Source organism: Nicotiana tabacum, chromosome 10 (assembly GCF_000715075.1).
Source record: "Nicotiana tabacum cultivar K326 chromosome 10, ASM71507v2, whole genome shotgun sequence".
Classification (NCBI taxonomy): domain Eukaryota; kingdom Viridiplantae; phylum Streptophyta; class Magnoliopsida; order Solanales; family Solanaceae; genus Nicotiana; species Nicotiana tabacum.
The window spans coordinates 114,403,888-114,416,475 of record NC_134089.1 but is presented as its reverse complement, the minus strand read 5'-3'; the positions used below and the strand labels follow the sequence as shown (position 1 = coordinate 114,416,475).

The 12,588-nt window shown below is 36.4% G+C and overlaps 1 protein-coding gene and 1 long non-coding RNA gene across 2 annotated transcripts; one reads left to right on the top strand and one right to left on the bottom strand.

Annotated features, from left to right (window-relative positions):
* Nucleotides 1-597: 597 nt before the first annotated feature.
* Nucleotides 598-4,293, top strand: LOC107782450 (uncharacterized). Its single transcript, XR_001647237.2, has 2 exons — nucleotides 598-1,348; nucleotides 3,241-4,293. It is a non-coding gene; the product is annotated as an uncharacterized LOC107782450 (long non-coding RNA).
* Nucleotides 4,294-4,534: 241 nt separating this feature from the next.
* On the bottom strand, nucleotides 4,535-12,126 carry LOC107782449 (putative beta-1,3-galactosyltransferase 14). Its single transcript, XM_016603334.2, has 7 exons — nucleotides 11,448-12,126; nucleotides 10,502-10,654; nucleotides 10,346-10,428; nucleotides 10,130-10,229; nucleotides 6,198-6,311; nucleotides 5,693-5,835; nucleotides 4,535-5,060 (listed from the first exon to the last, which is right to left on the bottom strand). The coding sequence occupies exons 1-7, from the start codon at nucleotides 11,795-11,797 to the stop codon at nucleotides 4,969-4,971; spliced, it is 1,035 nt and encodes a 344-aa protein (XP_016458820.1). The 5' UTR covers nucleotides 11,798-12,126; the 3' UTR covers nucleotides 4,535-4,968.
* Between the last annotated feature and the right edge of the window lie 462 nt (nucleotides 12,127-12,588).

Below are 12,588 nucleotides of genomic sequence, written 5' to 3'. Positions count from 1 at the left end.
ATGTAATAACGGGACCGCGGACCAAAACCTCGGTGGAACGGCACCTTGACTGGCTCTCCACCTCGGTACTCCATCACCTCATGCACCTCTAAACTACACGTGGCCTGATTCCTTTATAGCCAAGGATATGTAGGCAGCTCAGATACCAGGACTCTGTCACATTCTCTTTCCTCTTAGTTTAGTCTCTCCAAATAAGGGTCGGGTAAAAAAACCCGTCTAGTCGTTCTTTGTCTGAAAATGCTTCGTATTTCCAGTCAAAGATGGGCAGTTGTAGACATGTGATTTTTGACCCTCCCCAAGATTTTTTATATTTTAGCATGTAAATATTTAATTTAGGCCTAATATAGCTATTTCAACTATTTTTGACTCCTTTACTTTATTTCCGTCATAAAAATTGGAAATTACAAAAAAAAATTACGTATCTTTCATAATTTTAAATAAAAAAAATATACAAAAATAGTACCTTATTTTTATCTTTATATAATTTCGAAAATACAAAATAGTTTCGTGTTTAGTTTAATTAATTAGGATTAGCTTTGACATTGTGTAGTATTTCTATCTTATTTTAAAAGGCAGTGTCTACTATAGGGACCCTTCTAGACTCTTCATTGGGACAAAAAATAAATAAAAAGACCCTAAGGACTTAACACAAAAGGACCTAGGGACTAATTGGCAAATACACAAAAAAAATACACCTAGGGACCTAAATTAGACCTAGACCCTAGGATATAGAGATGGGCCGCAGAGAACAAAAAGGAGAACCCTCCCCGGTCTGATCTTCTTCTAAAAAGAAAAGGAGCCATTTTCCATGGCTTTTGGTTGAAGAAGAATGAACAGCAACCTTTCCTCTCTCTGCATTTCCCAAACTGCGACAGCTGCCGGAAACAACCAGTCCCCACTAGCTTCATCTTCTTCACGGCTTGGACACAAGGAAACCCTAGAAACTCAACGAATGAACCATTGCTGAAGTCAAACTCCTTCTTCGCTCGTTGGATCTGGTCGTCGAAGTTGTCTTGGTGACGACGATCTCCGAGGAGCCATGAAAACCGGTCAGAAGCTCCGGTAAGAGATCAAAAATCCAGCTCTTTTGCCAAACTCCTCACCTCCAAAACAGTCTCTGAAAATAGATAAAGCGTCTTAATCAAGTCGAGTTTCTCGTTGGTTCAAAGTCGAGTTGAGTCTGTTTAGCGCTGGTTGGAGTACGGGTCCGACGAGATCGTCCGTTCATTAGTTCCGCTCGCGGTTCGAAGGTTTGTTTGCTGGTCTTTGGTCGTTTTCCAGACGAGGATACACGTTGTTCAGTTTCTTTTGGGTAATAATTTTAAAGGCAACTATTCATTCATTTGAGGTCCAACTCTTCCCCTCTTATTTTCATCTAATAGTCTTGATCTTTATATGATTATAGACATGTTTTAATGTTTGTTTTGGACTGTTTGATTCTCTATTTGTTTGAGAATATTGTTTCTGAGATTGGCAAAGGGAGCGTGATTTGGTGTTGCAATGGTTGTTTGCAATTTTTATGAATATGCCCGTTTGTTCTAAATTTGGTTATTATTTCTTCACAAACTTTACTACCAAGATGTCGAATATCTATTATCTATTCTGATATATCAAACACTAGATAGAGAACATTGAGAGTTGGTAAAGTTATGGTGGGCTATTCAAAAGATCGAAGAATTAAAAGTCAAATACTTATTAGCTTGTCAACATTAAAAAGAAAAATGTGACCACAATGACACATCATGCAATTAATTGGTGCACATTTGATATCGACGTGAATGGTTTCATTTTCAAGAGGGTTTTAGGTTTTTTTTCACTTGCTTTAGCATTTGAAGTTTGCAGCTTTGTTTTTGTTAAAAACTCATTCTTTCTGTCCATTTTGGGTAAAGCATATGGGATTATTGCTATTGAGTGGTTAACTTAGCTTTGTTTCCTCCCATTCTTGGGCAATTTGGGTGTTGGATTTGGGAAAGATTTGAGTATGTCGTTAAGAGTTGGAATACATGCCTGTTTGTTTGTTCCCTATTATTTGAGTTTAATCACTCATGTTTGTTGTGTTTCCATAGTTCGATATCTGCTAAATTGTTCGTTCCTTACATTATTGGATTGAACATGTAGTTGCTGGGGTTTGAAAGTTTCAAAAGAGAAGAACGAAGTGCTTGACATAAGTCATGGGGTGCTGGATACTAAATGAAAGTAAAATTGGGTTTAACATGTTTTGTTGTGTTACCTTAAGCACGTAATTGAATCATCGCAACTATGGGTACGGTTCCCGTGACTTAGTTGTGATACATCCTTCCTAAATTCGGGTGTGCATTTATGTGACCCAAATCCAAATCTCAACAACGTTAGTTAAAATGTGTCGTGGACTGTGGGTGCATTTATGTGACGTGGTCCATGACGTGTTTTAAATAGCGTTGAATCTTCTTAAAAATGATTAAAAGCGGTTAATAAATTAAAATCTACCATAGGCTAAAACATGTGTTAAAATCAGATAATAAGCCAATAATAACAGTTAAGCGACCGTGCTGAAACCACGGAACTCGGGAATGCCTAACACCTTCTTCCGTGTTAACAGAATTCCTTACCCGGATTTCTGTGTTCGCGGACTATAAAACAGAGTCAATCTTTCCTCGATTCGGGATTTGAACCGGTGACTTGGGACACCATAATTATCTCAAGTGGCGACTCTGAATTTAATAAATAAATAATCCCGTTTCGATTGTCACTTTAAGTTGGAAAAAACTCCCTTACGGGGGTGTAGGTAAAAAAGGAGGTGTGACAATCTCATAGAAAAGCTAACCTCCATCGGTGATAAATTGATTGTCATCAAGGATTTACCGGTCTCCACACAAACCACAATTGAAGACATCCATGGTATGTCAAAGGAGACATGCTTTGATGTATCCAAGATAAGAGATCAGATCCTCAGGACAACAAAGAATGTAGTGAATGCCTTCAAGGAGGTACATGACAGGCTCGATAGGATATCAGTCACAGTTAATGCTAGCTTTGATCGCCTCAAGGAGGCTATTTGCAACACCCTAACGTATTTTTTGCGTCGTTGATGCATGGTTGTTTAAGACAATTTCTTTTGGTTTTGTTTATGTTTGGACTGATTGTTCAGTCGTGGGGTTGTACTGTTAAGACAATTACTTGCTTTTGCATGCTTAACTAGCTAGTTATATCTTGCTTAGTCCTATTATTTGCCTATAAAATGCCTTTTTGTTGATACCAAAGGGGGAGAAAGATTAGGTAAGAAGCCTGCAGGTAACTTTCAGGAGCAATCTTTTTGGCTGCACAATTGAGGGGGGTCGACTACAATAAACTAAGAGTCGACTAATATACAAGGAAGAACACTGATGCTTAATTGAGGGGGAGTCAACTACAACTGACGAAGACATACAGGGAAGTAAACTGATTTTATTATGTTATTTTGTCATCATCAAAAAGAGGAAGATTATTAGATTCATGTTTTAATGATGAAAATAACATATCTCTGTTTGCAGGAACACTCCGAGGCAAAGGAAAGGAAGGGAGCGAAAGGAAAAGAAGATAGTCAAATATTAGCAATAGAAGACAAGAAAGGAAGAAGTAACGAAGAATTAAAGAAAAAATCTTCTCAAGATATGACAGGCGATCGAAGGAAGTTATTAAAGGAAGGAACAAAGTCAAAGAAAGACAAGACTGCTCGAAATTCATTGTGTTTGTCTATCAATGCACCGGAGATTCTCCTATCAAAGGAAAGCAATTAACTTCAAAAATTAAGGGATTTACCTTAGGATGTTCGAATAATAGGAGGATTTGCTCAAAGAAGGAAAGCTCTATCAGAGACCACAAGTCAAGGCAAATTAATAGAAGCTTTACATTTATTCTTAAAAAGAATCAATCTGCGATTCCTTCCAAGGATCAATTCCCTTGGGTCCACAATCTCTCAAGATTTCCATCATCAAAAATCAAGGCAGAATCCTTGAAGTATGTATATCCAGAGACGACCAAGACAAGAGACATACTTTGATCGAACCAACTTTGTGCTCTTTGTTCTACTTTAAACAAGCATTGTAATCTAAGTGTAGTTTACCGTGTAACTAGTAGAGAGAAGAAAGAGAGAGAAATATTGGTGAGGCTTTGTATCAAAGTTACAACGAGTGTACTTAGAACCAAAAGGCAGTTGGTGTTCGCTGAAACATCAACATACTGTACGACGTATTTCAAGGAGCTTTGAAGAGAGAACATCCTTGCAACCCAAGGGCACTGAAATCAAATTCATATTGAATCCAAACCAGTATAAAATTCTTGGTGTCATTTCATTTCAGCACTTTACCTTTTGTCTTTAACTTTTACCGCAATTCTATCCTCAGCCGACTAATTGTCAAACTAGTCAACTACTTAACTATAAAAAGAAAAATCGACAATCCCCCCCCCCCCCCCCCCGCACTTTCACCAACAACTTAGATAATAACTACTTGCAATGTACATTTCTTTCCATGAGTTGTTTTACTTAAGAATCATCATACCATAATGTACTTGTGAATTCTAAAAAATCTTGAATTGTTCATAGATTGTTATGACCATCTTTTCCTCCACAGTGTATCGAACTGTTCTAGGACCTCAAAATAACAACTGTGTAATGTAAACAACAGAGTACACTATTTGCACAGAATGTCAAGTAACTAACTCCGTGTTTAAATTCCAAGCGGTAACCTTACACTTACAGCACTCTATTAACAGGAGGACTAAGGTAATCTCTTGCCCCTAATCTCCTATTGCTACAAAAATCTGATCTCTAAACGGGACAACTGGAAAAAATATTTTCCTCAACTACTGTTGCACAGGTAACTTACAAATTGGCCGCGACATTTAGTGGAGACAACTTCCAGAAGCAACATTGACTGAGCCCATTAACCAAAAGGAATGAATCAATCTGTAAACAATCTGCCAGCCTACTGTGTTTGACGGCAATGAGCTCTAATCATCCTCATCTGATGGCAGAGTGGGACTCTTTGAGCACATGTCTTTTGCATGAAGTTCCAACATTTTCTTCTCAGGATTACATAGACCTAGAGGATAAAGTTAATATAAGAATGGCATCAGGTAGTCGGCAAGAATAAGTAGTGTGATGAAACATATTTTAAAGACATCTAAAGCTGTAGCAGTGGTGATTTAATTGCCAGATAAAAGGGCAAGTATCTCTTATAGAAGATGTAAAAGGTAATATGCAAAAAGAAGATTTGGGGCTCTAATTAATATCATCTAGTGCAGCTGTTTCAGACAACTGAGATTCACATTTACACAAGGAGATCAAGAAATCAAGTGTTAAGCTGCAACAAGAAACAGATAACCAACAGATTCCATAGTCTTGGAAGAAAATCATACAATGAACTGCGACTAAAATTATCAATTAGTATATAACTCAACACATAGTAGTATGTACCAGATATTCTTTTAGTAAAATATGTATCATGTGAAGGAAACAGCAAAATTTCCCATTGACAGTGCAGCACAATTCAGATTCATGATCCAACAACATGCATCAAGACAAAAGGTTTATTTGCCATTTGTCTCTATGCTTCATGTTCAAATTCAAGATCCAAAATGCATCTCAGCAAAAAGCTCATTTGCTATTTGTCCTTACAAAAATTCAACAGGGTAACATCTGTGAAGCACTGATTTTCGAAAGAATAGGACAGACCTGAACACTTGGGAATATCCCACACAGCAATGGATGAAGGGGTACACTCTGGTTCACATAGTTGCCGATTATCCTCATGATTGACATTCATCGCAAGCATCCAGGAACCAATAGTAACATCCTCATTGCTAAACATTCGGAAACTGAAAAATTTACAGCAAGAGGAGATAAGTAAGGAGCTATTACGCTTTGACTAGAATAAGTGGAGACAAAAAGGTTGAATAAAAATAACGAAGCAGGTCTAAAAGCAATGTGATGTGTAATATGTATCCAGCTTTTATGATAAAGATCTTATGCTATCTTATAAATGAAGTTGGGATCTTATTTGATGAGAAAAAAGGGGTCCTCCTGGGTCAATCTGGCAGGCCAATAAGAGCATATTCCTGATGGAATATATCCAACAGCTGTAAATAGGACCTATTACTAGCTTTTTTAAAATAAAAAGGGTGTAGTGTACCCTTCTGAACAGATCAGTTACAGAAAATTTCGTACAAAGCCAACTTACCTGTTATTCCTGAGAGCAACCAAACTCATAACAACATCAGCAGAAAGAGCATAAATAGGACCATAGGCATGGAGAAAATACTCCTTTCCAAGCATATATCCAAGTGGTTCATACCTGCATCGGTTTCACAAAGACAACAATGATGATAACAACAACCATATTACATAGACAACATAAATTCTTTACTAGTCTGCAGTCATTATAAAAGTACATCTATGTTCTTTATTTTCTTTTCAATAAGTGAGAAAAAAAAAATTTATAATATACAGAAGTTATATCTTTCCTAAGAAGATCGGTGAGAGTTTATTGTAAAAAAATATAAGGGTCTTCACATGATATTTATTTATCTATAGAAAGAATATGATAGAGAGCGACCAAATAGTTAGCGGTGTTACGATTCATATCAAACCATAAATGCCACAAAGGGTATGTATGATGAAATTGTCACAGGAAAAAAAAAAACATTCGAGAAGATACAGAGGAGTTTCACATAACGTAGGTTTACACCAGGGATCTTCCTTGAGCCGTTACTTGTTTACACTGGTTGTTATTGAGCAAACTAATAGTATGTACGATGAGATTCACTGTTGTATGTTTTCTTTCTCTTTTTTTTTTTTGGATTGGTAGATTCAGTGTTGTATGTTATTAGCAGATGAGATCCTAATAAAATTAAAATAGGATGGCTGAAATAGAGGAGTGCTACAGAAGTAGGAAGACACCTATCAAAGTTAAACCGCAAACGTAAGTACGATTTTGAAACCAGAAATATTTATACTTGAGCAAATGTTGAGGCTCTAAGAGCTAACATATTCACAAGATAATATTGTTGAAATATTGATGTCAGAGATGGACATGAGGTCATATGAAATTAGGCAATATAAAATATCATCACATCCAACATGTGCAAAGTAGCACATATAGAGAATAAAACAAGAGAATATCCTTAGATATGGTTTAATCATGTCCTACATTGACATTTAAATGCTTCGCTATATAGGTGCAATACTATGATGATTGAATGTATTAAAAAAGATAAGGTGTAAATATATATATATATTTGGGTTATTCCACATCGGTGGGATTTGAGGTTCTTGGTCTCCTTATATGGACTTGGGCAATCATCACCTCTTGAGCTAGCTTTTTTGATTGAGTTAGGCTCAAGGTCCATTTATTATCTTGAGCTAACATATTCACAAGATAATATTGTTGAAATATTGATGTCAGAGATGGACATGAGGTCATATGAAATTAAGCAATATAAAATATCATCACATCCAACATGTGCAAAGTAGCACATATAGAGAATAAAACAAGAGAATGTCCTTAGATATTGTTTAATCATATCCTACATTGACATTTAAATGCTTCGCTATATAGGTGCAATACTATGATGATTGAATGTATTAAAAAAGATAAGGTGTAAATATATATATATAGTTGGGTTATTCCACATCGGTGGGATTTGAGGTTCTTGGTCTCCTTATATGGACTTGGGCAATCATCACCTCTTGAGCTAGCTTTTTGATTGAGTTAGGCTCAAGGTCCATTTATTATGGTATCAGAGCAGTAGGACACATCCCGATTTTTCGATGTTGGGCTCCCATAATTGTCCACGCTCCATATGTCCAATCCTGGGCATGAGAGGGGATGTTGAGCCCGACATCGACAATGAAGGGGATAGGTTGTCTCCTTATATGGACTTGAGCAATCCTCGCCTCATAAGTTAGCTTTTGGAGTTGAGTTAGGCTCAAGATCCATTTATCATGGTACCAGAGCAGGACTCACGTCGACAATGAAGGGGATGGGTAGTCTCCTTCTATGGACATGAGCAGCCCTCGCCTCTTAGGCTAAATTTTTGGGTTGAGTTAGGCCGAAGGTCCATTTATCATGGTATCAGATTCAGGCCCATCTCATTTATTGTTATGTTGAGCCCCCATTTATGTTGTCCACGCTCCAGTTTGCAGTCCTGGGCATAAGGGGGTGTTGAGTTGTCCCACATCGGTGGGATTTGAGGTCTTTGGTCTTCTTATATGGTTTTGGACAATCCTCACCTCATAAGCTAGCTTTTAGGCCCAAGTTCCATTTATCATATATATATATATATATATTATTGTATATAATAATTTACAATATCTCAAGATCCACCCAATGTAGTCTAAAATAGACACTACAGAAACAAATGATCCTTATACAGGTAACAGTTGTAGTTGTTTGCAGATTCAGACTTTTCAAATTATACCCATTGGCAATTAAGTACAAATTTTCCGTTTCAGGTTAAGTATTGAACTCAATTTTCCCTTAAAAGCTACTCTGATTTCTCTCTCCACCGAACCAAACAAACTTTTATGTTCTCTGTCTACCATCAGCACAGGCTTCACAGCATGTATGGCAAGACATATTCTGCTGATGATCAATTGTAAGTAATCCAGTAAATAACGGGTCTTTACCCACTTTTCCTCAATGAAAGTCATTTACTTGAAGAAAATAGAGGAGAGAATTCCTGCTAGTATAATGGGAACTGAAGTCACAAGGGCAGTTCGGCATTTGTTATTTGTCAAATACAACTTACAACAACAACAACAACGACCCAGTATAATCCCACAAGTGGGGTCTGGGGAGGGTAGTGTGTACGCAGACTTTACCTCTACCCCGATGGGATAGAGAGATTATTCCCGATAGACCCTCGGCTCAAGAAGACGATTGTCAGATACAAGTTGAAAAACTTAAATTTAAATAGTCTTGATCCCTCTTATAAAATGAGTATCTGCGGGGAGATTTGGGAAGGTTTTTTTCTACGGGTAAGGTATGCGTACACGCTACCCTCTCCAGACTCTACTAGTGGGAAATATATTGGGTTTATTATTATTGTTGTTGCTGTAAAAAATAAGTACAAATTCAACAATATTATTAGAGAATTAGAAGAACAACAGTTAAGTGAAATATATGAAATAAACATCATAATAATCAAGTTAAAAATACCATGTCAAATTTCTAAATCAAACAGCAAAGACAACTGTAAATTTCTAATTCTGATTTAGTAATTGATTTTGTTTTTTTTGAACAGGAAAAAAAGAAGCTGCTAAGTCAATAGAAAACTAGTTGATTTTTGATATTCAGGTCAGCTTGCGTGTACTTCGACTAACTCCACGGATTACCTACTACCTCCTACCAGCACAAGTGTCGGGTAACTACGTCCATCAATGCTTGGATAGATGGGAAGAAATCACGTAATTATTTTGCCTTTGCGGGGGTTGGAATTTGAGACCTCAGGGTTTTCAACCCACTTTATTAACAACAAGGTCACACCCTTGGGTGCAAAATACCAGTTGATTTAGCAACTAATTTCTTGTATTAAATTTCTAATTTCCTATTTTTAGTAAGTACCAAATTCATTTACAATGGCTTCTTAACGATTAATATGACACTTTACCGGCTAAACTTGTTGTTTAGCGTCCTTTTCAAGATAGAGCCCCTGGGTGATGAGGTGCTCGCCTTAGCTCTTGTGTGTCTACACTTAATCACAGCCTAATCCAGGTGCGGTTTCCATCCTATGTGTCCTGAGCTTAAACAAGACTGATATTAGTGTGCTTAGTTCATCTTCATCTCCTTAACCATTTATATAGTTCTCTGTTTTTAGGCAAGTGTTTATTTCAATATTTCAGATCCGCCACCATGCCCTATTTAAGAGTCAAGTTGTAACCCTAAGAAAAGTGAGTTTGTGTGGTAGCTTGGTCGGCCACTTAAACTGTATTGTAACTAATTACTTGTATCAACCAAAATATATCCAAAATCTGATCTTATTGGTCCTCGAAAATAATACAAAGCAATTCAAGATGGAATGGAGAGACTAAGTTTCCACATGTATAGAGCAAATGATCTAGATAGCGTCATACTGGGAATATATCAGCATCCAGGCAACTTATTAGACTCACCATTTGAGCTTGGGGTCAGTGAAAACTGGACCCTTTTTCATGCATCCAAGGTATGTTTGTGAGTGAGACCGCTCTTTGACCAAGAGCAGTGAAAGGCGATCTGTAATGGAAAATTAAAGCAACTCAAGCACATCAAAATTATAGAATATGGTAAATGCATAATATGAACTTCAAGTAAAGAACAGTAATAATAGAAGGTTTCAAAGTTCTAGTCACCTGGCCGCAAATATATGTCGTCATCAGCTTTAACATAAAACTCAGAATCATAAAGCACATAGGCAGCTTTGAAAAAAGCTATGCTGTAAGAACAACTTGGGTAAGTATAGGTGACAAAAAAGAGGGTATGAATTATACAAGAGAGCGAGAACTAACGTTTTGTATGGGAGCTTACTGTACTCCTCTTCAATGTCTAATAGTAAAAAATCATCATATTCCGCTATCTCTTTCTTAAGCTCTGCCATTTTGGATTTATCACTTGTTCTACCAATTATAAATCTAAAAGCCAAGCCCGTGGCTTCTTCTAACCTGCAATTCCGTTTCAGTAGGTTTAGCAAATAATAGTTTCATAAATGCATAGAGACCAGGCAATACAACTGCATATACACATAACAAATAAGGGAATTGCATAGAGTTCATTAGTGAAACATCTCGCTCTGAGTGCTTAGTAAACAGCTTTTTGCAAAAGGAACATAAAACGTCTCACCTTTTGGATTAAGATGGCCAGAAATTTCCAATTCAATTCAACAATACCAAGATAATGTTGCTCTATGAATCGCTCAATTTGAACATGCTAAATTAAGATAATTTATGTAACTGCATGTTATACACATCGCTTTGTTCCCCATGAGTTCTTGCTAGTCAAATTTCATGACACAAGCAAATAATATCACAGCGCTTACAATAGTGCTATCCAGAAAGTAAAAAGAGAGAGAGTGTTCATTAAGTTATTTTTTATAAACAAATACTCCTAACATGCCATTTTGATTATTAAGGTCATTTAAACAAGATTTTCATCTTGATGATTAAACGAACAACTTACATTGTAAATTCATTCTGCTCTAGTTTTGTCAATTTCATTTGAGTACTAAACACTCTGTATTTTAAAGTAAAACTAAAGGTTCTCTAAATCACACACGTATCCTTACAAACATACCTAGTTTAATCCCAGCTATATTTACAAGTGTTTCCATTCTGTCATTTTCTTAGCTAAGTCTGTAAGGTTTTACGAAAAATTAACAGCAGATCAATAAACTAAAAAAAAATACTAATGTAATTACATTCATTACAATTTACAACAAAAAAAAAAAGAAGGTAATACCTTTGAAGGCCTTGATGATCAGAGGGAAACCAAGTCTGCCGCAAAGACCGGCGACGGCCAGTGGATCCGAACCCGGTTTGGATCCCAACAAAGCCCATAACTTTATGCCTCTTTTGCCCTTCATCTAAAAGGCCCGTAGCTTTACTGGAACTTTTATCCCACACAACAGAAACAGATCGAGGTTCAGCATATTTACATTTGTGCCCCAAACCTTGCCTCGAAATTGCAATGAAACCGAATACAAACCCAGCTAGACCGATAAGAGAACAAAGAATCAGAACCGTCGATCTACGGGAGTTAAGGGGAGAGGAAGATGGCCAAGCATTGAATGATTTAGGAGATGAAGGCATTGAAAGAAAAAACAGAACTTGCCTTTTTTGGGAATGGAAAGTTGAAAAAAATGGTGATTTGTGAGTTTATGAGTTTTTCATAAGTGTTGGGTATTGATGTGTGAATTACTAAGAAGTTTAATGGCACAAAGGAGGTACAATTTACAGAAATTGAAAGTTCAAGATTCAGTGGGTGAGGGGTTTAAGGGGGGAGAAGAGGGAAGAAGAGCAAACTTTACGTTTCAAAATTGGTGTTGGGAGTTGAGGTAAGCTCTCATTTTGGAAGTTATATTAAAATTTAAAACCTCTGCTCTGTTTGTTGTGCTGCCTATGTTGGGTCGTCTTTCTCTTTCTTCCTTTTTTTTCCTTCTTGGAATTGATATATATTTATTTTTAGTTTCCTCATCACTTTTACATCATTTTGAGACAAAAAATTTATGTTAACATTATTCATTTGTTTGTTTGTTTTGGTTTCACCTTTTGTAATGAATGAGAGTAGGCTAGAGAAAAGTTAGAAAAAAGGGAGAGGAGAAATATTTGGTGAGATGAGAACAAACCATTCTAGTAATAGTGAAGTCGTAAACTTGATAGGCTCGCTCACAAAATAATAGCTAAAATATATATATTTTTTTGTATATATATATATATTTATATGTTATGTACAAAAATTATACTAAATTTATATATTTTTTCGGCTACCAAAGTAAATAAGTGATATTTACCAAAAAAATACTACAACTAACAGAGAGGTGGTGGAGGGGAAACCGTACACTTGGTGATGCCGGGTAAAATTCTATACGCAATGCTTATTA